Source organism: Nomascus leucogenys, chromosome 5 (assembly GCF_006542625.1).
Source record: "Nomascus leucogenys isolate Asia chromosome 5, Asia_NLE_v1, whole genome shotgun sequence".
In the NCBI taxonomy this organism is placed as follows: domain Eukaryota; kingdom Metazoa; phylum Chordata; class Mammalia; order Primates; family Hylobatidae; genus Nomascus; species Nomascus leucogenys.
In genome coordinates this window covers 53,907,887-53,934,338 of record NC_044385.1, presented here as the reverse complement: position 1 = coordinate 53,934,338, position 26,452 = coordinate 53,907,887, and the positions used below count along the sequence as shown (strand labels likewise).

Sequence of the window (26,452 nt, the reverse complement as noted above, 5' to 3'; positions counted from 1 at the left end):
GGCCCCCTGGGTGTATCTTCTCAGAACAGCTTGCTCCCGCCCCTCTATAGTATTTATGTCAGTTTGTAATTAGACATGTGGCTATGTGATCATTTGATTGACCTCTGTCTCTCCTGTTAGACTGTGACCACCTTGAGGGCAGGGCCTGTATCTGTTTTTGATGAGTGTTGTTTGCTCAGTACTCAGCATGGTTCTGGGCACATTCAAGGTTCTCACTAAATATTTGTTGGCTGACTGGGCGGCTGAGCATGTGCTTCCTAAACTTTTTGTAGTGCTACATGGCTATATGGCTGTTGCTCTTCCATCTCTTATAAAGTAGAAGTAGAGAATGGATTCATGTGAAGAAACCACTATCCTTACAAACTATATGCCTATACACATTATAGCTTTTCCAGTTTTAAAAATAATTGATCTGATTACTAATTAGTGCTCTTCCAGGCAGATGTTAACTCCTCCATGGCTGCTGGAATGTTAAAATTCTATAGGACGTCAGAAGAGGAGGGGGTCTTAGACATTGTCAAATTCATGTGTCTTATTTTACAAATGGGCAAACAGAGGCCTAGAGAAGAAGACTTTCCCAGATCCTAGAGGTAGTTAATGGCAAAGGTAGAATCTGAATGCAATTCTTTTTAAAATCAGTACCTAATTCCTTAACTCACATAAGTATCAAATCACTCTGGGTTCTCTGGGCCTGCAGCAACAATTAGGGGCAGCTGTCTAAGATGTGTGCCGTGTGTGAGGTTGTGGTGGTAAGAAGTTGAAAGTCTGTGACAATAAGTTTCCATCCATTAAACAGTTATGAATCTATTTTGTACTCCTTGGGTACCTTAAGTTTAGGAATTGGGGATGATACTGAGGGTGGCTTAGATATTTTTGTCTTAGGGGAAGATTTCGAGCCTTGGAGTATTTTCAGACAGAATGGCGTTTCTGTTTTGTCTCTGATCCATGAGTGTCACAGTGTTAAAAAGCATAGTTTGGCCCGCCTTCCCACTGCAGTACCCCTGCAGGAGCAATACCTTCCAGAAACCTTATAAAAGAGAGGAGAGGAGCCAGGTGCGGTGGCTCACGCCTGTAATCCCAGCACTTTGGGAGGCCGAGACGGGCAGATCACTAGGTCAGTAGTTCAAGACCAGCCTGGCCAACATGGTGAATCCCTGTCTGTACTAAAAACACAAAAATTAGCTGGGCGTGGTGAGGCTGAGGCAGGAGAATCGCTTGAACCCAGGAGGCTGAGGCTACAGTGAGCAGAGATCACACCACTGTGCTCCAGCCTGGGCAGCAGAGTGAGACTCTGTCTCAAAAAAAAAAAAAAAAAAAAAAAAAAAGAGAAAAAAGAAAAAAGAGAGAGAGGAGAAAGTTGAGCACTTCCCATCATCTTGCCCATTCTGGTCCTTACCTCCAAAATGTGCCACTGACTCTCAATCCTCCCCATACTCTGTGTGTTTTGTGCATTTTGGATGCACAGCTGCATCACACGTGAAGAAGCAGGTGCTTCCTCCCATCCTGGATTCATGCTACTTCCACTATGACTGTCATTTACATGTGCCCCTCTTAGCTCATAGACTAAGGAAGAAGGGAAAGGGAGTGGGTGTGAGCAACTGCATCCAGCCTTGCCTTTGGTTCCCTAAGTCAGGTGTTGGCGAACTATCTGGATCCAGGACCCCTTTACATTCTTCAAAGTTATTGAGGACCCCCAAAGAGCTTTCACTTATGTGGGTTATATATACATATATACATTATATATGTAAACATCATATTAGAAAGTAAAACTGAGAAATTTTAAAAAATACCTCCTATGACATCATTTTAAAGTCATAAGCAATAATAAACCCTTACATGTTAACATGGCATTTTAAAATGAGATGTAACTATTTTCCAAACCAAAACACATTTAGTGAGAAGACTGGCATCGTTTTGCATTTTTTTCCAAGCCTTTTTAACTCTCTGGCTTGATAGAAGCAGGATCCTCACAACCGCTCCTCCTACATGCAGTCTGTTGTAATATGCTGTTTTAGTTGGAGCGTAAGAATTTTCCCTTGGAAAAGGCAAGACCTCTCAGGGTTTCTCAGACCACCCTTAGAGAATGAATGCTGTAAGTGTTCCACAGAAATCTCTGGGTGAGGACAAGTAGGAGGAGAATGATCAAAGATCAAAGTGTGGCCTCAGAGGCAGGTGCAGAGGATGTACCCACAGGGCACCTGGTCTGGGTAGATAAGGGAGAAGCCCACTGCTGTCTTCTTTATTCAGAGTTTCCAAATAGCCAGGATGGTCTTTCAGTTTAGCAGCTCCTGTGAGCCTCTCACATGTCACGGAAGCTACAGTGCCTCACAGGCGGTGTTTGTGGTTTCAAGTCAAAACCCATGGGAGTTCTGGGGTTGATTTGCCAGTGACCTGTCATTACTGTAAACCCCTTCTCCAAGGGGCCCAGGCCTAGACTAGGTTCTAGGGGCTGGGTGTGGTCAAGGGCCACAGAGCTGTTGGACAGGCTCTGCTGAGGCTTATTGTGGGCTCTGCTTTCTTCTTCTGCCTTTTATTCTCCTCTTTCCCTCCTCTTTAATTCTAAGGGGCATTAAGAACCCTGCTTAGTCTTTGGTAACTCTTGTGCTTTCTTAGTTTTTAGAACAACATTGAAAATAAAAACAGACATTTCCTAGCCCCACTGGCCAGAATTTATCAATTAAATCAATATCATTGGCTTGCCATTCTCTTCTCATCCCATGCAGATTTGCCTGGCACACACAGTAGGTGGGCTCTAAGTGCTCTGGTGAGCTTAGAAATCATTTTATAAGGAAGGCACCCATTTAGGAACTGGGACAGACATTGTGTGGCCAGATTAAAGCTCAATCCCTGGTTGCCCACCTGATTGTGGGAGACCATCTACAGAAGGAGGGGAAACTTTCTTTTTCCCCTGGTGCTGGACTAAGAACTCCAGAGGCCCTAAGTTGTCTCAACCTTCAGATGTAGTTCAAAGTAGTTTAAGGAGGCCCGACAAGGTTCTGATACTCTTTTGATGATTTTAAAAGTATTCCTTTTAAGATTAAAATACTTACTTAAAATACAAGGAATACTGTCTAAACAGTATTATTCTTTCAAGTAATTAAGGAGAATCTGTTTGTACCTTGGCTTTTGGGTGATCTGAGACTGTTCCCAGCAAGAACCTTGAATTCAGGTGCCTCAAGCAGTGGGTTGGATATAAATTGGTATCAGGTAGTCAGTTGGTTTCACTGAAGTGGTTAAGGGTTGTGCACTTGAGCCTATCTTATGTGGCAGACCTTATATACCTTTGTCAGCAAAGGCTGGAACTGCCTTCCCCACTTTGCTCAACCCCCAGCCCTACCCTGGGTCCAAGTGTTCTGTTATTGGAAACCCCAAGATGTGCTCTGTCTTTGGGCTTGTCTTTGCAGCAGAGCGTGGTGGTTAAGTGTGTGGGCCTTGGAGTCAGACTGGATTTGCAACCCAGCTCTGCCCTTGCCCATCTGTGTGACCTTGGGCAAGTTTCTGAGCTTCCCTGTGCAGCAGTATCTATATACAACTGGAGATGATAATTGGTGCTGTTGTAGTGTTGCAAGGGCGGAATGAGTGACTGTACACAATGCTTGGATGAATACTTGACATATAGCAAGTAGTCAGCCCATCTGAGGTGTAGTGGTTGATGTTTTTCCTTGGGAATGCTCAGCTGCTAAAAGCTAAGTATGTCTCTTCATGGATCTGAAGACTTGGAACAGACCAGATATCAATTCCAATATTCTGAGGATGTTACAGGGAGACAGAGACGTCAGTCTCATAGTAGAAAGACTGACTGGCTCAGGCATTTAGGAGGCCCTGTTTCCAGCCCTGGACCTTCTACTATGAGATCCCAAACAAGTTCCTTTTCATCCCTTGGCCTTTCTTTCTGCGTCAATAAGCCAAGGGCTTGCCAGAGTTGTTTTTCTAAGAAGATTTCCAAAGCTAATGCCCTTAAATTTTGTGATTCCCCTATCTCTCCTCCCAGCCTGCCCCTTCTGTTCCCCTTGGCAGGAGTGAGCAAACATGAGTGGTTCTGATACATATTTTCCTTCCTTTTCAAATCCACCAGGTCAGCACAAGACCAGGCACTGTCAGCCTCTTCTAGCTCATAGCTTCTGCCCAGCCCTGGAAGTGCCATTCTGTAAGAGAAACAAAACCTTTTCTTTCGGCAGCTTTTGCGTGTGTTCACCTGTATTTCCTTCTCGCAATCCTGGCCCCCAGCACTTTGAGGTTGCAGTTTCGTTGTGAGTCAGGCCTGCTGAGAGCAGTGGAAATCAGAAGAGCCTCCACTTGGTAGGGGAGGACGTGATGCTGCCTTTTCCTCAAGAGCATGGCTCCGGGGGCGGCGGGGGTGTGGAAGGGAGGTGGTCACCTTCCGGAAGTGGATTTCTCACATTGACTGTTTCAGGGAGAAAAGAAGATTACTGGAAAGCCCTAGAAAGCACTTCACATCTCTTTCAGAAAGAACTTTGCGTTCTCAAGCAACTATCTGCACCACGCAGTAAAATGTCTGTTGCGTTGATGCCTGTGCCACACAGGCCTATGCCGAGGAGGAAGTGTTCTTGGTGTAGTAGGCTCCTGACATGGGACTCAGATAATAAATTCCCTAGAGAGAGGTGACTATGGATCCTGGATTCCCATGGCAGAGCACAGTGAGGCCAGTCTGAGTGCTGGTTCAGTCCCAGGAGTTGCCAGCTGCTATGGGCTTTGAAGTATTAAAGTCCCCTAATGCCTCCATTGTATCCCATGGGAAAAGGCGAGCAGGCAGGGAGGAATGGCCAGTGCTGGAAACAGGATATCTGACCCCTGTGAAAACCACTGTGGATGAACACTCAGGTCATGCAGGCTCTGGATCAGCAGATTCTTGGATCCTTGAAGGAGGGTCCATGCAGGTAGACTTCAGGTAGACTGAAGACCCATGGAACACAAACATATAGATAATGCAAAAGAATACATACACCACCCCCAATTTAGAAGTGCCTGCTTTCTATGGACTTGAGTGGCAACCATTGGCACTTCCTTAACCCTGCTTGTGAGAAATCCTTTACAAAATCACCAGCAACTTCTAGAGAGCCAGGAGGTCTCTAGATACAGTGGTGGGAAAGAAGCCATGAAAATGACACTGAAATCCTTGGGTGGTTCTAATCCTGGAGGCTGAATTCCTGTGGGGCTGATTTGTGAGCTGGGGCAGGTGGGGAGGAGAGTGGGTCATCTGGGAGCACGTGGTTAAGCAGGGCAGAAGGTTAGCATTTCAATGGAGGGCCTACAGCCCCTCAGAGGGGAAAGTGCAGAGGGACCTCCAGAGAGGGCAGCCAGGGAGAGGGAGTAGAGTGTGACAGAAGTTGACCCAAGACAACCTCGGCTATTTCAGATGTTGCCTGAGGCTGTTCATATGTCCAGTAGGGAAAGAAGCTGTCCTTTGTAAATCTCATAGACCCCCAGCTCCCAAGAACCTGAACTAAGTTTGGTGCTATTTATAGTGTAACCCCTGCTTTGTAGGCTGGGAATGAATCAACATTTATAAGTAGAGTTTCTACAAAGATGTTGCTCCAGGTTCCAAAAAAGTGACTTACAGACATCTGTGCAAAATTGGAAAGCTACCTGCACCGAAGTGTATAAACATATATCTGGTCAAAGGGGTCACAAGATGTAAACTGTGTGTTAGGGAGGGGTGGTGATGGAGACTTGGGGTAGGGAAGTGAAAGGGGAGGGATATAGGACATCCTTAGAGGGTATCATGAGCAAGCTGGCCTCACCAAAGCTCTGCCATTGGAATCCAGAATCCCATGTACATCTTCACCAAGGATACCCTATCATATCTGTAAGATGGAAAACATAATGATACTTACCTGCTGGCTATGAGAAAAAAATGGGAAAAATGCTTGTCATAGTGCACGTTTCATAGCAAGCACTCAATGACTTTTACCTGACAAGCCATTGCTTACTCTACAATGACTGTAACTGTACTGAGACTACTACAGCTACTATGGCCAGTACTATCAGGACAGCTATGACTGTTGATACCACCACAATTTCTCTTTCTCTTCTGAGCTTCCTGAAATGACTTTGAACATCCAAAGATTGGTGCAAGTGGAGGGAGAGTTAATGTCCCCACAGTCCTTTCTGTGTGAGTGAGGGTTGGCTGGGGACTACAAGGCAAGGTTCTTGGTGGAGTGGGATGCAGGAGCTTCTGGTCACTGTGACCATAGCTGGGGCTGCTGTTTCATTTCAGGTAAAATCAGAGGGCTTTAGAGTAAATAGGAGGGGAGGAGGAGAGACTGAGTTGCAGCAGCCCACATTGAGCCAGAACTTGCTTCTCTATAGGCTGCAGTGGTGGGAAAATTGGGGTTGAGGCTGCTAGTGCCACTGTAACCAAGGTGCGGGCCTGTGGAAATGGTGCAAGGGATGCTGAGCTCTTCATATTGACCTCACCCTTCTCCCCAGTACTTCCCACCCTAGCTGAGCTAAAGGCCACATGGAGGTTTATTCAGCTGTAGTTACTGCCATCAACATTCTGAGAACAACCAATCAACATATTAAATTCTGTTCTCCAGCCCCCAAGCAACCGGAGAACAGAACGCATTCTTAAAGTCTTAGTTTTTCCAAACCACCAAGCCAGGTTCACTTTTCAAAGCACTCATTTTATCAGCAAAACTCCACTCTCACAAACCACCAGTGGCAGCCCAGGGCTTTCAGAACACAGCCTAACCTAGCTTGACATTTGCACTCTCAAATGCCTTCACAGCTTTCCTTCCCACAGGTTCTCTCCACAAGATCTCTGACTAAAACAAGGGGGCTCTCACTATTGTCAGAATATGCCCTGTACTCTCCCACCTCCTTACTTCCACTCATGGCTTCACAGGCCTGCAATGACCACCCCTCCTTTTCACCAACAGAATTCTTTCAATTTAGCACTGCCTCTTCCATGAGCCTTCCTTTAACAACCCAACTCCACTGAGATTTCATTTTTAAAAAAATCCTCCAGTGCTTATGACTATCCTTGGCAGTACTTTGTGTACCCTGCCTTAGAGTTGTGAAATGTCTTTGCCTGCATGGATGCATGTGTGCACATATGCATATGTGTGGGTGTATTGTGTGTATTTCATCCCTGTGGATGGGACCCATGTTTTATATATGCCAGAGATAGAGAGGAGACACAGTCTAGCTTGGTGTGAATATTGTGCTCATTTTGACTAAGGCACAGGTTTGTGATTCTCAAATGGTAAAGACCTAGGTCCGGGAAAAGGAGGCCTGGGTTTCAGTCTTTCCTCTGTGTGACTGTGGAGATGTCTTCCACCTTCAATGAGTCTCGATTTCTGTCTCTGTGAAATGGAGAGACTCCCCAGTTCTTTCTCCTGCTTTACAGAGGATCAAAGAGATTTGTCAATAGGTTGAAATACTTTAAAGCCATAAAATAGCTAAATGCATGAAAGAGCCCCTCTGTGGTCTTGTCTTTGACTCAAGAAGGGAGGCTCTGGTGGCTTTTCTCAGAACCAGCAGTAGGACTAGAATCCAGGAGTCTCTCCTCTCCAGCCATGCCACAAACCACCAAGCCACACAATCTTTTCCTGGGCTGCACTATCCTTTCCACTGCACCATGTGGTGCAGCCCCGTCAGGTCTCGCTTTCCTTTCCACCAGCCACATTCATAGCCATGGGAATCCGTGTTTTTCAGCAAGCTTCCTTCTAAAATCCCCCTCTGCCCAGAGTTCCTGGGGACCCTGTGGACCTTCCTTCCTTGTGACATGGTTGGGGAAACACACTGGTCTGCAGACCTCTTATTCATCTTCACGATCCCGGAGGTGGCTTGAGCAATCTTATCTGTTGTGTGAGTGTGCTCACATGTGTGTGTGTGTGTGACTCTTTGCAGCTGTTCTATGACTAACTGATGCCAGCTATCTGATACTGTATACTGTGTGCCCACCATATGCTATAGACTAAGACATGTCCTGACCCAAGCCCTAGACCCCAGGCAAGGCCAATGGCAAACTACTACCTGTCTTAGTTGGTTTCCCCTATTGCTCTTTGATGTCTTACTATGTACAAGACACTTCATATTGTTTCATTTTAAGTTTTACAACAATCTAAAGATTTGATCCAATCATTAAAACTATTTTATAGTAGCGCAAAATAAGGCTCAAGTCTGATAATCAGTTCATTCCTTTACCCATATATCCACTCAGAGACAAATAATGTGACTCTAATAATTAACTTTTTTTTTTTTAATCTCAACAGCTTTAAAGGTACAAGTGATTTTTGGTTACATGGATGAACTGTACAGTGGTGAAGTCTAGGATTTTAGTGCACCTCATCCAGGCTTCTGACACCTCATCCCCTTCCCTCACTGTCCCCCACTGCCCCAGGACCAGATTAGCTGAGGCAGAAGCAGCTGGAGGTGCTGGAAAAGCATTAGGGTTTTCACCATCTCCAGAATCTGCTGGAAAAGCATTAGGGTTTTCACCATCTCCAGAATCTGCTTAGCACATGCCTCAACCTAAGGCAGTGCAGGCAGGACGGAGGCAAGAGCCTTGATTCCATAGGGGTTTCTCTTAACACAGATTCCAGAAAGTTGAGGATGACATAATAGATGACCTTTGATGTCTTTCTTCATTCCTTTTTGCTAAGTTATTCTCTGTTGTGTGGTGTCTGTGTGTGTAAGGCATTTCTAGGCAGAGGAGCTTTCCTGGGTCTGCTCAGTTTTTCCATTTCATCTGCTGATCAAGATATAAAAGATGGACAGTGTCTGTCGTTTCCATCTAATCAGATACCAATCAGAATGCCAGAGTGATCTTTTCCTTTTCCTCCTTGGAAAGAAAGAGATTATTTCAAGGAACAGCTGTAGAGTTAGATAGAGAGGACTGACTGGAAAGTGATTTGATGATCTGAAATCCTGGCATTCCATGAAGGTTTCTCTGGGCTTATAGTACAGTATGAGAGATCTTCGTTGAACTGAAGAAGATGCTCTGACCATTAGGGTCATTAGACACTATGGAACCTTCTCACTGAAGTTCCCTTTTTGGAAACTGCTAAACATTGTACCCAACAGGTAATTTTAAATCCCTTATCCCCTGCCCCTCTGAGGATCCAATGACCATTATACCACCCCTTATGCCTTTGTGAACCCATAGCTCAGCTCCCACTTGTAAGTGAGAACATGGGTATTTGGTTTTTGATTCCTGAGTTATATCACCTAGAATAATGGCCTCCAGTTCCATCCAAGTTGCTGCAAAAGACATTATTTTATACTTTTTTATGGCTGAGTGGTACTCCATGGTGTATATATGCCATATTTTATTTTTTTATGTTTCAGTAGTTTTTTTCGACTTTTAATCTCGGGATACATGTGCAGGTTTGTTACATAGGTAACCTGTGTCATGGGGGTTTGTTGTCTTACTAATAACTAATGGGTATTAAGCCTAGTACCCATTCGTTATTTTTCCTGATCCTTTCCCTCCTCCCACCCTCCAATAGGCCCCATGTATGTTGTTCCCCTCTGTGTGTCCTCATCAATGAGCTCCGACTTACAAGTGAGAACGTGTGGCATTTGGTTTTCTGTTCCTGTGTTAGTTTTTCAAGGATAATGGCCTTCAGCTCCTTTCATGTCCCTGCAAAGGATATGATCTCATTCTTTTCTCACTAATTGGTTGGTGGGCACTTAGGTTAGTTCCATATCTTTGCAATTGTGAATTGTGCTGCAGTAAACATATATGTGCAGTTAGTTGCCTTTCTGATATATATAGTGGCTTCTTTTCCTTTAAGTAGATACCCAGTAGTGGGATTGCAGGATTGAGTAGTAAATGTACTTTTAGTTTTTTGAGAGATCTCCATACTGTTTTCTATAAAGGTTGTACTAATATACATTCCTACCAGCAGTGTATAAGCGTTCCCTTTTCACCACATCAACACTGGCATCTATTGTTTCTTGACTTTTTAATAATGGCCATTCCGGCTGGGGTAAGGTAATATCTCACTGTGGTTCTTCCAATAATTTTTAAAAGGCTGAAAAATATCATCAGGGCATGGTCCTCTCATTGTGCCATCCTCTCAGTATCCCAGAAAAAAAACCAGAGCCCCATGGCATGTTCTGTTTCTGTCTCTGATTGTGGCCTGCTTATGGTCGTTCCTTCCCCGTCTGCTGCAGGGGAAGGAAAATACCCAGCACCTCCCAGGTAGAAAAAGAGGGAAAAAATGTAAAATGTAAAAACCCAAGCTCGGCAACTATAGAAGATAAACAACGTTGAGTCTCAGTATGGTTCATCGGCAGAATTTTCCCCAGAGCCAACGGCCTGTGTCAGAGCTATATTTTCCACTCTGGCTACTGTGATTTGGTTGTGGCACTCTTGGTTTCTTTCATTTTGGTGGAGACAGACTCTGACGCAAGTTTAAGGCTCTGGCAGGTGTCTGGGGGTTTACGAACTTGTCCGGGCCTCTGACACCTCATCCCGTTCCCCCATTGCCCCCCACTGCCCCAGGACCAGATTAGCTGAGGCAGAAGCAGTTAGAGGTGCTGGAAAGTTGTTAGGGTTCTCACCATCTCCAGAATCTGCTTAGCACATGCCTCAACGTAAGGCAGTGCAGGCAGGATGGAGGCAAGAGCCTCGATTCCGTAGCGGTTTCTCTTAGCACAGATTCCAGAAAGTTGAGGATGACATGATAGATGACCTTCGATATCTTTATTCATTCCTTTTTGCTAAGTTATTCTCTGTTGTGCGGTGCCTGTGTATGTAAGGCATTTCTAGGCAGAGGGGCTTCCCAGGTCTGGTCAGTTTTACCACCTCATTTGCTGATCAAGATACGAAGATGGACCGTGTATGTCGTATCCACCAATAAACAGATACCAGTCAGAATGCCAGAGTGACCTTTTCCTTTTCCTTCTTGGTAAGAAAGAGATTGTTTCAAGGGACAACTGTAGAGTTAGACAGAGAGGACTAATTGGAAAGTCATTTGTTCGTTATCAGGACGCAGCTGGGCAAATTCCCAGGAGCTCTGCTGCTGGGTATGACCAGGAGGTCCTTAGGTTTTTTGTTTGTTTGTTTGTTTGTTTGTTTTTTAGATGGAGTTTCGGTCTTGTTGCCCAGGCTGGAGTACAATGGCATGATCTTGGCTCACTGCAAACTCCACCTCCTGGGTTCAAGCGATTCTTCTGCCTCAGCCTCCCGAGCAGCTGGGATCACAGGCGCCGGCCACCATGGCTGGCTAATTTTTGTATTTTTAGTAGAGACAGGGTTTCACCATGTTGGCCAGGCTGGTCTCGAACTCCTGGCCTCAAGTGATCTGCCCACCTTGGCCTCCCAAAGTGCTGGGATTACAGGCGTGAGCCACCATGCCCGGTCCCTAGGTTTTGACTTTGGCTCTCTGTACACTGTGCTCAGTCCCAAAGCTTCCTGTGCCCCATGCCCAGCCCCAGTGCCCTCTCACTAGCGTTTTGGCTTTCAAAGCCTCATTGTGGTTTCCTTCACCAAGAACTTCACCCTCACCAGAGGCTCCTTTCTCCTCCCCCTGTAAAAGCCCCATTTTCTTAAAGGTAACTGGCCAACTGAACACTTTTAAAAATAGGTTGTAACTGCACCTCTCACCCTCCCAGAAAAAGACTTGTAGTTTTCACTGGTAATATCCCAGACAGGGTGTCTAAGTAAATTGGAACGTTCCTGGCCCTGTACATGTGTGCATGTGTGTGCATTTAAGTGGGGGTGGGGAGGCCCTGGGTCTTCCCAGGCTGGTTGGATTTATCATCTCTTCTGCCTTTCACAACATTTAAGATGGGCAGTGCCACTCACGGGCAGATGCCCACTTCTCTGGAATTGCCCCATCCTGGTAATATTTGTGGCTTCTGAAGGCTGAGTCTGAGATGCCTTCTCTTGGTTCCAAGATTCTGAGAAAGCCTGGGGAACAGCATAAAAAGTCTACTCTGGAAATAGTATACAAGCAAACCAACTGCCCACCCACTTCCTGAGTGAACATTACTGAGTGTTCCTGAGCCAGGGGCAGACCTAAATTCCTTAACCATCATTTTCTTCCCTTTCCCAACCTGGCATGGCCTCACACCCCTCCACCCCTCCATTAAAGGCTGTATTTATGAGCGGTGATGGATGCTCCCTGACAGGGCCACCCTAGAAAAAATTGTGTAATGACAAAAACATGATGCTCTGATTGACCCTTTGTGGTTTAGCACATTCACAATCCCCCCACCCCCCCTTTTTTTCTGAGATGGAGTCTTGCTTTGTCGCACATGCTGGAGTAGAATTGCGTGATCTTGGCTCACTGCAAACTCCGCTTCCTGGGTTCAAGTGATTCTCCTGCCTCAACCTCCCGAGTAGCTGGGATTAGAGGTGCATGCCACCCCGCCCAGCTAATTTTTGTATTTTTAGTAGAGACGGGGTTTCACCATGTTGGCCAGGATGGTCTCGATCTCCTGACCTCGTGATCCACCCGCCTCGGCCTCCTAAAGTGCTGGGATTACAGAAGTGAGCCACTATGCCTGGCTAGATGTATGTACCTCTCTTAAGCCCATCTTATAGGTGAGGAAACTGAGTTCAGAGAGGTGATGTGCCCAATCCAAGCCCACACAGCTGATAAGTGTCAGAACGAGGATTTGAATCCTGGGCAGTGTGGCTGCAGAGGCCACACTCTGCTGTCCCTTAACAGAGCTATGGGGAACTAATTGGCATATAATTAGCTGAAATGAAGTACTTCGTGGTACCTGGCACAAAGGTACCGCAATAAATATTAGTTCCCTTGCCCCGGGAATGGTTTGCATTTTAATGACAGTGGAATGAAGGGCTTTCAGGATCCATTAGAGTTAGAAGGATTTGCATCTGAGTGCATGAATGCGCTTGTGGGACACCCACGCAAGCCACTGACAATCCTCAGGGTTGGTCAGCCCCGTCCTCAGAGGTTTATACCTGGAGCTAAATCCCGATGGGGACTTCTACCGATGACTTTTATAGCTTCTGACATTTCAGTCTCTTCATCTCAGGGAGTTGGTTCTCTGAGGACTTTGGGGGTAACAGTTTTAAAAATAATGTAAGGCAGCTGGTGATAGCTGCTTTAGGGGCAGCATGTGAGCTGGGCCCCAGGAGGGGAAAGCCATGAATCAGGGGTCATGTAGCAAGACAGGGCTTTCCTACGGGCCGGATTTGGTCAGCATGGGTCCCTGGTTCCTTTGAGGGATTCCCCGACTGTGCGGCCTGGCAGTTGCGCTCTGGTCGAATGCCTCCGATTCCCCCAGCCGGCCTGACTCATCCTGCATCGCTCAGACCTCTGTCAAGGTGCTGCTCGGACCGTCAAAGAGGCTGCAGCAGGCAATCCCCTTGCCCACTGCAAGGCTGGTTGGGAGGCTGAACAAAATGGCACATCCTCTCAACTCCAGAAAGGTTGGGCCTTCCTTTCACCCCCCATTTCATGCCTGGAACCTCAAACAACAGAAAAAAACACAAGGCAGAAAAAAAATTATAGTAATTATTAATGCTTTCTGAACCTCTAACACCACTCGATTAGTCATAGTCATAGTTCGAGTGCTTGTTATGATAACACCTCGGTGGCTTCCTTAACTGTTGGTAGTGATTAATGGCATCATCTGGTGGAAGGGCTAGGGAGGAATGTGCCTGTTGACAAGAAACAGGGGCTGAGTAGCAGGGGAAGGAGAGTGGGGACAGGGAGGTGTGGGTGGAAGCCTGGACTAAGGCTAGTGTTACTGCACCTGAGTCAAGAGGGCAGATCCCTAAGTTAGAGACCACCACTTAATATTCCAAAGACATCTAGGGGCTCCTGGGTCATGGCTCTTCAGGTGGTGGATGGGCAATGTTCTCTAGTACCTTAGACACCATGGCCAGGCCAATCTCATTCCATTACCATCACCATCACCATCAAGTTATTCCCCAGTTTGGTCATTGGGAGAGACTTCTCATTGGCCACCAGAACAACTCTAAATTCATATGAACCTTTCAGTTTCCCCACCTGCAACTTGGAAATAAAGATACTGCTGCTCTTATTGGGAGGATAAAATGAAATAACAGGTGGAAAGTTCCTGGCACAGCATACAGTAGGCACTCAATACGTGGTGGTTTATTTCACTCTATTTCTGTCTACTATTCGTCACATCTTACACTTCATTGTCTGTCAACCGTTCCATGACTCCTGCCCTGCCTCCCACACATTCACTGATTCCCATGACCCCGTGTCCCTCCTTTGTGAAGCCCCTTCCCACTGTTCCAGCTCACGTCGACACCCCCTCTCTGAGCTCTTATACTACGATTGGCCCCGGGTCCTCCTGTTGGGTCCTCCCTACTTGTAGCATGGGTGTAAGTTTCATCTTCTCACGTAGATTTTAGCTTCTCAAGTTCAGGAACCGGGCTCATTGCTTCTTTTGATTCTCATGCCTGACAAGTCACAAGGTGAGCAATAGGTTCTTTAGAAGAGACCTGCGAGGTGGGTAGGGGTGGGTGTGTGGCAATGGAAAGTTACCCAAAGTAATGGGGAAACCATCTGGGGCACTTCTGTTTGGGGATTTCCCTGGACCACGTTTCGTGACCTGTACCAAGCCCAGTGCTTTGTCAAGCTGTAATCCTGCTATGCTCCCTACTTTCCATACCTATTTCTGCCCATGGCACTCATGTGAATTGGCAAAAGTGCTGTGGGATGGAAAATATTGGAATCTCAGGGAAAAGGGTCAGTGAATGCATCCTTCAGGGCAGGATGTGGGGTCCCAAAACTGCTTTGTGCCCAGCAGATCACCCAAACCTTTCCTCCATTTCCCCATGCCAGCTAAAGCAACCTTGGCTGTTATGCTCTGGCCCAGGTGTCTCTCAGGGCCTTTCATTCTCCACACAAAAAGCTTAGGCATAGGGGCCAGCCAAGATCCAGACACAAGGGCCAGCTGGAGAATTGGGAAGTAGAGTAACACCTGGCCACCAAGGCTGGTACAGTTCAGCCTGACAACAGTCTGAGGGCAGTAGTCTGTTGTGAAAGGGGACGGACATGTCACCTTGAAGCTGCAGCACTTTTCTAGACCTAGCCCACCTTCTTGAACATTTCAGTCTCTTTGCATCCAGCTGGGTGTAGTCTGTCATACACACAAGTTGCCTTCGGCTCTGAGGCTGCATTATAAGAACTAGTCCTGGATGGTGTTTGGTCAGGGATGGGGTTTGAGTTTGCTCAGCCCAAGCAGATATGCTTAAATTACTCTCAGATTGGATGCCTCAAGAGCCTGGCCTACTCCCCTACTACTGACCGTCTGTTTTCTACTCAACCCAAGCCAACTCACCATTTGACTCCTTCCCACACTTTTAGCATTGTGAACTGTAGAATGCTGGAGTTGGAAGGAGCTGTAGAGACTAGCTAGTCTACTTTCTTCCTCATTCTATGTATGGGCAGACAGACCCAAGACTTGGGGGCAATTTGCTATGAGCTTCTTACAGCCTCTACATACTACACATGGATAGCTGTTTACCTTCCTTCTCCTGGATCAGAGCCTACCCTCAAGTTATCCCCCATAGCCCACTCTTGTTCCATCAGTTGTGTCTGAATCAAAGACTCCCTTCTTTTTATTCCTTCTATTAACAGCCTTAAAACTCACCTTCTCCAAGAAGAAGCCTTCTTTGATTAATTCAGTTCATTTTTGTATGAGGATTTTCCAGAGAAACAGAACCAATAGAAATATATATGTGTGTGTGTGTGTGTATGTGTGTGTGTGTATGATTTATTATAAAGTGTAATGTATGGCTCATGTGATTATGGAGGCTGAGAAGCCCCATGATCACCTGTCTGCAGCTGGAGACCCAGGAAAGCCGATGGTATAGTTCGAAGGCCAGTCGGAGAGTCCCATGGTCTAGATTCTAGTTCAGGTCTGAAGGCCTAAGAACCAGAAGCTCCCAGGCAGGAGAAGATGGATGCTTCAATCCAAGCAGTCAGGCAGAGAGGGGGAATTCTCCTTTCCCCCACTTTTTTGTTCTACTGGAACCCTTCATAGATCAGACTGTGCCCACTTACACTGGGAAGGGCAATCTGCTTCACTCGGTCCACAACTTCAAATGCTAATCTCTTCCAGAAACATTCTCACAGGCACACCCAGAAATCATGCTTAATCAGACGTCTGGACATCCTGTGATTCAGTCAGGTTGACCATAAATTAGCCATCACAATCCTTCATTCTTATGAGGCTGGTGGCTTGTACTATGTTAATTTTCACTTACCATTGTTTTTCCCCCATAAGTTCCTATAGGATTACAGCCATACACCACTTAATGTTGTTTCAGTCAATAATGGACCACATATATGATGGTGGTCCCATAAGATTATGATGCTGTATTTTACTATACCTTTTCTATGTTTAGATATGTTTAGATACACAAATAACCTACCATCATGTTACAATTGCCTGCAGTATTCAGTACAGCATCATGCTGTACAGGTTTGTAGCCTAGGAGCAATAGGCCATACTGTATGGCCTATCTTATTGTGTAAATACACTCTATGATGTTTGCACAATGACAAAATCGCCTAATAAGGCATCTCTCAGAACGTATCCCCACCGTTAAGTGATACATGGCTGTATTTTAATGTGTTCTATATCACCTTCTTTAGTCTGGCAACTTCCTCCATCATTCTGGGAGGCCTCGATGGTAATGGCTGTCTTGCGATCTTTGTCTGGATTCTCACCCTTTGTCCAGCCCAGGGCTACAGACTCAGGGATGTTCACAGCCCAGTAAATGGGAAGTATTGCCTGATAACCAGATCACAAAGCCTCCTTGTGCTGAAGCTGGGGTAAGACTTGGAGGAAGAAGAACCTTCCCTGACTCCTTCGCTGGGGTCAGCCTCTAAGGGTCAGGGCTCACTCCCTGCAGTGTAGAGACTTTGCTGCTGGACAGGATGTGAACATCCTTGGCTTTTGCATGGTCAAGTTAAGTCACTTGTCCGGGGTCATAGTGACACAATCATTGCCAAACCTGTTCATTTCACTGGGGCCCCATGGGATTTTGCCAAGTCAGTCCTTCTTTGTACTTTCTTGCTCAACTGGTGTAGAACTCTAGAATTCTCAGGCAGGAAGGGAATTCATGGCAGAGGGTGGGGTGAGGTGGAGGTCATGTCGTACATCCTCCTAAGCAGACACAGGGATGTCAGAGGCACCAGAGGGTTTCCACACTGACCTGCAGTCACTCATTTACACATCCCCCACCTCTGAGAGTTCAGGTATTCTTGCAAATGTCTCCATTTCTGCTACTGTAGCTTATCCTGAGACCTTTACTGTTTTTCCTGGAAAACAAGAAAATGTTTGGGAATTTGTATATTGGGAATGGGCAGGTCTCTATGTTCATTTGCCTTAAAAATTATTTGAAACATTGCCCTTTAAATGGAAAAATCATTTTCCCGATTTTTTTCCTCAAGGACGTTTCCTGCTGCCTCCTCCAGACTTACTCTTATCACTCACAAACCCTAGAGGTTCCGTGGCCAAAAGAGGACAGCAGCTGGCCATTTCAGACTATGTCCCCACATGGATCAGGACTCCCTGGGACATGATGGGAGTCCAGAGAAGGTGTCGTGGTTGGCAGGAAGTGCCACATTCAGAGATATTGGCTTCTGGCTCTTTCTCCACGTGACTATGAGATGAAGCAATTTCTGAAGAGGTTTAAGATAAAAACCTTAGATGTCATTCAGCCTAATCCCTGATTTTACAGGCAGAAGAAGTGGATTTCAGAGCTAGCTAGTGGCAGAGCTGTGACTCACAGGCCACAGACCTCCTGACAGGCAGTCCTTGCTCAGAGAGCCCAGCACCTTCTGTGTTTGGTTGTGCTGAGGTAGAGTTGAAGGAGGAAGCAGGGCACACCTGCTGTAGGTCATGGGGACAGATGACTTTCCCCAGACCTCTTGCTGCCTATTTCCTCTTTTAATTTTTTTTGAGATGGGGTCTCACTATATTGCCCAGGCTGGAGTGCAATGGCTCTTCCTTCATAGGCGTGATCATAGTGCACTGCAGCCTCGAACTCCTGGCCTCAAACAATTCTCCCCGCTCAGCCTCCTGAGTCACTGGGACTACAGGGTGAGCCACTGTGCCCAACTACCCCTCTTCATTACCAGAGTACCAGGCAGAGTGGTGGTGTTCCACGGGACAACCCCACCTCCTTCCCTGTCCAGAGAATACTACCGAGGGGCCATGAGGCCTCAGCTCCACTTGTAGACACGACTTTACTTTTCTCTGAGGCTTTGGCCCCGCCCCTAACATCTCTGGGCCTTCATTTGCCTGGCTGTAAAATGGGGAGAATTGCCCGAAGTTCCTTGTCTTCTGCTCCAAGGCAGTATATCTTAGAAATTATTTGAGTTCCTCAGAGAGAGGATTGAGGAAAGAGACTTGTCCAACAAGAGGTCACGATCCTCACGAGGTTGGGAGGCCAGAGCATTAAAATCCAACAGCTGCTGGCTGATGAGTTATGACCCATAAGAGTCAACCTTGTGAGCCCTACTGTGTTAGACATTTTTCCTGAATTATTTTCGCATAACTGTATGAGATAGGGCCTAACTTTATTTTAGTTTTGCAGAGGGGAAACTGAAAGTCAGAGAGAACGCTGAAATAACTTGCCCAAGGTCATCCAGCTAAGTGGCAGAGCTGGGCTCCACACCCAGGCAGCCTGGTTCCAAGCTCCCATTCTTAGCTACATTGCCTCCCAGACCTAGAGGCGGTACTGCAGAATAATGGTACATCTCCCTCCTGCCTCCACCCGCCCATCCCCCAACCCCCACCAAAGGAAAGGATTGTGTGACTTGGGGATCCAGAGAAGGGGGATTATTTGTGAGTTGTAGAAATAAAAGGATCAAGATCGAGTTTGGGAATTGCTGGGTCAGAAGAGTTCACATTCTTGACCTGGCCCGTTGTTCCATCCGGTCTTGACCTCGCTAGCCTGCAGGGGGCGTGTGCAAGCCCACACTACAGCCCAGGCATCCCCTCTGCAAGGGAAGTGGTGCAGTTGTGGAACTGCAGTCCTTGGGGGCTTCAATTTGTATAGAAATGACAAGGACAGAGCAAAGGAAAGTGGGGTTTAATTTTAAGCTCCCACCTTCCCACCCCCAAGTCAGTTTCCTGTGATGCTAATAAAAGCTTCAGGGTCTCTTACTTTCATTGGTCCTTTCGACAGCCAAAGTAATTATATACACATTTTTTTTTCTTAAAAGACAGTTCTCCCTCCCATTATATATGCCTCTGGGCCCCATAAAATCTGGCCACCCTCTTCCCCGACCCGATTTACCAAATGTCAGAGTCCCACAAAGCCCTGAGAAACACCACTGTCCTCCTGGAGCTCTCCCACACAGTACAGGCCTTGATTGAGGGTGTGATTCGGTTCAGAGTAGCTGGGTTGAATTTTTGTAAAGAGGTTGCCGTGTGTGCACTTTTGCCGACCTCAAAGCCACCAGAAGGAGCTGAGTGCACCTTTTTGTAATGATGACTCTCTATGATTTTCTCCATAGAGCAGTGCTTACACACACTGACAGGAGTCCAAGAATGTGCACTGAGGGAGCATTTCCACACAGATCTGCATGTTCCTTACCACTCACACGTGTGCACACACATATCCATGTGTGTGTGCCAGTGCTTTGGGGCTCTGTTCCATGGGGTGAGTAACTTCTGCTACTGGGACCCTGGATATGGAGACATTCTCTGGGACCATAGATATCCAGTTTATTTCAGGAGTCTGGAAGACTGGATTTCCAGACACCTATGAACTGACAGGACTGCCTTTGTCTGTCATAAAGTTCCTTATTGCCAGACTGCTGGCCAGGTTTAGGGGAGATGGAGGGGTCACCATACTGGACATGCTGAGGGTGAGTGAGGGAGTGTAGGGTGGAAAGGCAGACAAACAAACCATATCTGCATACCCCTTCCCCATCAGCTCCCATACTGGTCATGGCCCATTTCTTCACACAACAAGAGTCTTCACCAAGGTTGCTAGCTGCAATGGTACAGTCCAGCTAACTGCAGCAAAAAGGGGGAATTTACTGTAAGGAGCCTGGGGTGTCTCAGAATATCCATGGGATGGAAGCTGCTGCACGACACAGAGGGACTGGAACCAGGAGCAGAAGTCATCAGAAAGCCAGGACTCAGCTTCTTGCTCTCTGAGGCCATGTGGTCACTCCTTTCTGCTTTTCTTGGCAGCTTTCTCTGCATTTCTGAGCAGTTTGCAGAGGACTGCAACTGCACAGCTCCAGAGGCTACCAGTCTTTAATTCAAGGGACCAGCCAAGACTGACTAGTGCTCTAAAGTCCCAAGACCAAATTACTGGGAGACAGAGACTAACAGCTCAGCTTAGATCAGTTGTCTACTTTCCAATCAGCTATAGCCAGGAAACCAGGGTCACATGGCTGCCTGTGGACCAAGGTCAGGGTGGAAAACATCATCAATGATGTCCCAAGTTAAATGGCTTGTCCTCTGTGAAGACCCCCTGATCAATCCTATGGAGGAAGTGACCTCTCTCCAGAATACCCACAGCACTTTCTCTTCTTGGCATGTATTGCTTTCTATCTTGTGTACTATTATTTTTGTAAACATCTCATCCCCTCTCCCACTTATCTATAAGCAAGTTTGTTTATCTTCATATGTTTCACAGCTTGCACAAAAAAGATATATTTAATAATTATCCAAAGTCATCGATGATCTTCAGATAAATCAATTTTCAGGAACTTAAGCAACTTGACCAAGTGTTTCATTTCACTGAATTGTCCTGGCTTGATTAAATGTAATTAATTCAACCAATTTTTATTGAATGCCTTCTACGTACCAGACTGCTGAGGACGCAACACTGAACAAGACAAAGTCCATACCCCATTGAGCTTCCAGTGTAGTGGTGAAGACCATCAATCAGTCAATAGCGTTTCCTCTAAACTAGGCTTTCAGCTGGGTGCTGAGGATAGAAATGTGTAAGTCTCCAGCACTGCCCTGGAGGAATTGTCTCCCTGGGGCAGGGCAGTGGTGTTGGGGTTGGGGGGATCGTCACAAATGAATGGTCAGATATGTTGCTGTGCAATATGACAGTATTATTAGTTAAGAGTTGGGGAAGAAGTGCTGTAAGACCCCAAAGAGAGAGTGATTTACTACCTAGAGGAGGAGGGTGTGGTCAAGGGAGGTTTTGCTAAGAACAGTGACACGTAACTGAAATTGAAGGGTGAATAGGAGTTTGCCAGGGAGAGTGGGAGTTGAGTATATGAGTGTGCGTGTGTTTAGGGAACCGGGATGGGGAAAGGAGATAGGAATGATGGTGATCAAGCCCTTCCAGATGAAGTCATTTATCTGCAAAAAGATTTTAGGCATTGTGAAAGAGCTGCTGTGTCTGGAGGAAGGTGAGACATTTAGTAGATCTGGAACACAAAAAAATATGGGGAAAAGAATGGGGAGATTGGCCCCAGCCCCTCCTGGCCTTGTGTGCTAAGTCCAGGAGGCAGTGAGTAAGTAGCCACTGCCAGTTGCCCTGAGGTCTGGAAGGCAATGATGTTGGCTGGGCATCAGGACCAGGCACAGCCTGGAGACCAACCACCTCTGGCCAGAAACATATTCCAGAAGGCCTTAGGATGAGACATTATTCCTGCCTGAGGTCGTTGACCTCTGGCTCATGGAGGGAGATGGCTGGATGCTGAGATTCTGGTGAAATTTGTCACTCCCAAGTTGCAACCTTCCTCAGAAAGCACTGGATCTTCTAACTTTCACTCTCTCCTTAGTGGAGTGGGATTTTCTAAATTTTGCAATTGAATTTAAGAAATCAAAGAAAGTTGTCCATTTGTAGTTAAAAAAAAAAACAAAAAGCAACAGAAGTCTGCCTCCAGACCCCTGTGTCCTTTGAATTACAAGCCTGTAGCCCATGGCCTTCTAGCCAATGATATGAGGGGGACTAGAGATGAGGGATTTCCATGGACTGCTCCTGCTCTGGAATGTTCCTTGGAAATGACAGATCTGCTCTCCACTGTCCCCATGTGCCTAGGCGGGGGTGGAATGGAGGCAACTTCCTGGACCTTTCCCTGCCCAGACTCAAGGCCATTGGCACCTGGTCCTCTTCTCTTTCCAGCTCTGTCTCTGTGCCCTCCCCATTCCTGGTCAGCCTCTAGCACTGTTGGCCCACCTGCCTATCTCAGACCTCTATGGCTCTGGGTCAGTCTTAGACAAACTACTCCCCCTTCTCCCCCTGTCAAACATCACTTACCCTTCCAGTCAAAGGTCTGTGTCTCTATAAAGGCTTCTCCATCCCACCTGAGTCAGACCCAAGAGCTCCCTCTTCTGTGCTGTCCCAGCACTTTTGAGTCACTTCTATTATTACCCCCACTTCCTTGGAGGACAGTTATTTGTTCTTATGTTCATATTGTTCTTATGTTCTTATGTTAAGTAGACTGAATTTCTTGGGGACTAGACCTTAATCATCTCTATATCCCTGGTCATGAGCAACAGTGCCTGATACATCACAGAATCTCAATACATACTCTATTTGTCAATGAAGGGTGATTATCTGGGTATCTTGACTGTTGGGGTTGAGGTAGGATGAAGGCAGCTTTGGGAAGAACTCCAATGAGCAGAAAAAGGGAAGGGACATTTGGGTGGAAGAAACAGTTTGAACAAAGGCACCGCTGTAGAAAGTCATGGACAAACATGGGAGCCTGCAGGGAAGGAGGGGAAGGGGAGGCTGCAGCACAGGGGGCTCCGAGCATGGTCCTGGGCTGCTTGTGTGCATCAGTGAATGCACCAGGCCTTTGCAGAAACTTGATGTATTGGCACTGATCCACAGAGAAGGGAACAGAGGCCCAGGAAGGAAGGTCACACAGCTTATGAGTTGGTGATGGAGATGGGATGAGACCATTCCATTAGACTTTAAAACCCATGGCTTATTGGGGCCCTAGAGAACACTTAGTAATTCAGGTTGTCTGGTGCCTAGAGTAAGTCAGTAGGTTGTGAGAGGAAAGGTGTGGAAAGGACAGAATTATATTATTCATAATATCTAGGGTGGTTTATTTTTCTGCCTTCCATGTGCAAAAACCTGGGCTGAGCATTTTTATATATCACCTCATCAAAACGAACAGCACCTTTATCAAGCGATTACCCCTATTTTACAGATAAGGAAACTAAATGTCAGAGAGTTCAATAATTTTCCCAAGATCACGAAGCCAATAAGTGATGGAGTCATGACTTAAATTCAGGTCTTTTGATGACACAACCCAGACTAATTGGGAAAGAGCTTCATGGGTAAGTCGTGAGTCATAACTTAATTTCAATTCCTGGTGACATAATGAGGGTACAAATTTTCAATTTTTTTTTTTTGCCATGGGCAAGTTCCAAGCCTGGGCTTCTCTTCCAACACTGTCCCTCCCTTCCCTGTATAGTTCTGCTCACTTGCCCTGTCTTCTTGCTCTGTTCTCTATGCCCACATGTATAGAACTGGATCCCCAATCAAGGCTAACTGCTAGCCTTAAAGAAAGACTAGTCTTCCGGCAGATAAGAAGGGCTGTTAAGGAAGATGAGGGGACAGGAAAGCAAGGGGAATGTCAAAGAAATAAGGGGCCTGGCCAATATCTCAAGAACATATGCAGCCATGGCCCTGGAAGGGCAGGGGGGACTTCATTTCCTTTTCCAGATTCCTTTTTTCCTTTGAGGTTCAGTCCCAAATGGGTAAAGTTCAAATACTAGCCTTACTCAGAATTCCCTAGTCCTGCTTGCTCAAAAGGTGGATTTCCTGGCCTCACTCCGATCTTCAAAACATCTTTTTGTGGGGCTTGAGAGTCTGCCTTTTAAAATAGCACCCCAGAGAGTCTACACATTGAGGGCCTTGCCTTCTGTAATGCAGTTACATCCATGGGCTTTCGCTGTTGCTGCTGAGAGAACTTGGGGTACCAGGAAGTTGAGGTTGGAGGCCTTCCAGTTCCCTGCCCTAATCAGAGGCATTGACCTGGAGGCCCTGTGTAGGAGTCCCCATCTTTCGGAATTAGTGATGTGGTTAGAGTAGCAACGTGACTCTCTGTGGACGGAAGAAGGTAGGTCGGATGTGAGAGTCTCCCTCCATGAACATGTGTGCGTCATCTGAGTCAAAGCTTGTATCTTTACTCTCAAAAACAAGTCATTTTTGTTCCTGTCAGCATCTTGGCCAGCCCACAACAAAGAGTACAAGCTGGATGCTGTGCTGCAATAAAGAGGCCTCAGGTGATCCTGTAGAGTATGGCTGGAGAGAACAGGAAAGGATTATTCCCCCAGGGGCTGATGGGGCTGCCTTCAGCAACACAAAAACATGCTTACAGAAAACTGCCGGAGGACATAGGAGTGATCTGCTTGCATGAGGTTTTTCAACCACCAGGAATGGGTTGACCTAGTCCAGAGCCCTCTAATAAAGTGACTTTCAAACGGACTGCACTTCAAAATAATCCAAAGCTTTAACAAATAGAGATGCCCAGGTCTCATCCTAGATGTACCAAATTCAACTCTCAGGGATGGGGTCTGGGACTCTGTGCAAAGCCCCCTGGGAATTCTGGAACAACTAATCTGGCGCTGCTCCAGGAAATAGCACTTGGAAAGCACTCCAGCAAGGTGGGAGGGAAAATTATTCCAGCTTGAACACTACAGTATGAAGTCATCCTTTCCCTCTTCACCCTGTCTCTTCCCTTCCCTTTCTTGCTCTCTATAACATAGCAGGAGGCTCAGAAGAGCTTCTTCTGTTACGCTTCTTGTAGGGCAGTACAGGGAAAGATGTGGCTGTGTAAATTCCAGGAGGGCTTCAAGTATATTTAAATATGGGTTGCTTGCCACATTCACCTGCCTATCATGTTTGCAGATGACAACTGCAGAATGTGGCACCCAGGTCTTAAAAGTCATGAAGCAGAATTGGATAACATCTGTCCAAGTCATGACAAAGAGGGTTCCTGTGCTGGGAGTGGGGGCTAATGAACCTGGAGATCCTTTCCAACACAGACATTCCCTGATGCCAACGATAACCTTTTCAAATTGTTGTTTTCTTGATTTTTATCTGTTTCTGGCACCTCTTTTGATTCCCTATATGAAGATAACCCCCAGGTTGAGTGCACTGAAATAATTTAGGTAATGAGAAGCTGAAAGTTACTAGAGATGGAAGCAATTAGTGTGTATGAAGTGTGCATTGTGTGAGTCTTAGGCTGTGTCTTTAAGCAACAAACTTTTATTGGTGTCACCATCTTTCTAGGCACAATGCAAACCCAGTGAGGATGAGATTTGGCGTTTAAAAGTGTTTCTGACCAGAGATGCCTGAGAGAATGACCCAGGGATCAAACAGAGATGCAAGAGAGCAAGGCTCCAAGGAAACTCACCTCAGCCTGTTTCCTCAACTGCTTTCCGCACCTTTGTTTGGGGGTGGAGGAATAGAAAATGGGCTTGAATTTTTCAATCTAAAATTCTCTGTTCGAGCCTGAAATTCTCTTACCTTATAGGAAAAGTAGTTGTATCTTTCAGGGATATAATGGGTGCTAACTGCATGGGTGAAATTATCTGAATCCCAGAGAAATGCTCTTTAGAAGAATCCACCAGACTCCTTCCTTTCTAAATCATACCCTTCTTCGAAGTTCCCTTCAATCCTTGGATCCTCTGTGGACACTGTTCCGATTATTCAAGCACTAAATGATCTCCTCCTGTCTGCATACCTGGCTCTGATTCTAGAGTATACACCTGTATCGGCACAACTGATTTAGCTATTAATCATGTATGTGTTTCTGATAGCTCTCAGTTAGCTGCCTGGGATGGTTATTTACCTTTTTGTGCTAGTTTTACCTTCTCAATGGGACTTTGAGCAAATTAAGAGTGAAAACACATCTGTACTGATCCGTTTACATGTCCAATAAATAGATTTTAGTGCCAATGTGTGCAGCCATTGCTCTAGGTCTTGATACAGATATATACCAGGTGGTAGAGGCTATAAAGACAAAGCAAGCTAAGGGGAGTTAAGTGATAGAATCAGGAAAATCATTGACCTGAAAAGTGAATAATAACCTCATTCACTTTTTTCTGTTTATCAAAGAATGCCATATGCTAGATGCTAAAACAATTTACATCTGTGTGACCAGAGCAAGCCATTATAAAAAGGAAACAATCCAAATGGAAGAAACATTTTATCAGGCTGGAAAACACAGTTATTGAATTAAACTCCAAAATGGAAGCCATAGCTTACAAATGGACACTGCAGAAAACTGAATTAATGAGTAAAAGGCAAACTGAAGATAAATTTCCTAGAACACAAAAGCAAAAGATAAAGAAATGAAAATGAAAGAATAGAGTAAACATGAAATACAGATATCAAAGAGCTAACCTACACATAACAGGAGTTCCTAAAAATAATGAACAGACTCTTTTGGAGCAGAAGCCATATGTAGAAAATATAATGGCTTTAAGTAAAATCTTATTGTAAAAACTGAATGTGCTTACTGTATTAGTCAGGAGTCTGGGTTGTGTCAGGCTCAGTTCAAACCGGCTT

The 26,452-nt window shown here is 46.0% G+C and overlaps 1 protein-coding gene across 1 annotated transcript in view; it reads left to right on the top strand.

The window, feature by feature from the left end:
* Window positions 1–26,452, top strand: part of IL19 (interleukin 19) — a 68,493-nt gene that overhangs the window by 9,040 nt on the left and 33,001 nt on the right. The window contains exon 2 of the mRNA XM_003272965.2: window positions 19,461–19,606. Coding sequence (XP_003273013.2) covers window positions 19,495–19,606 — 112 coding nt within the window. The 5' untranslated portion in view covers window positions 19,461–19,494. The remainder of the gene's footprint in view (window positions 1–19,460; window positions 19,607–26,452) is intronic.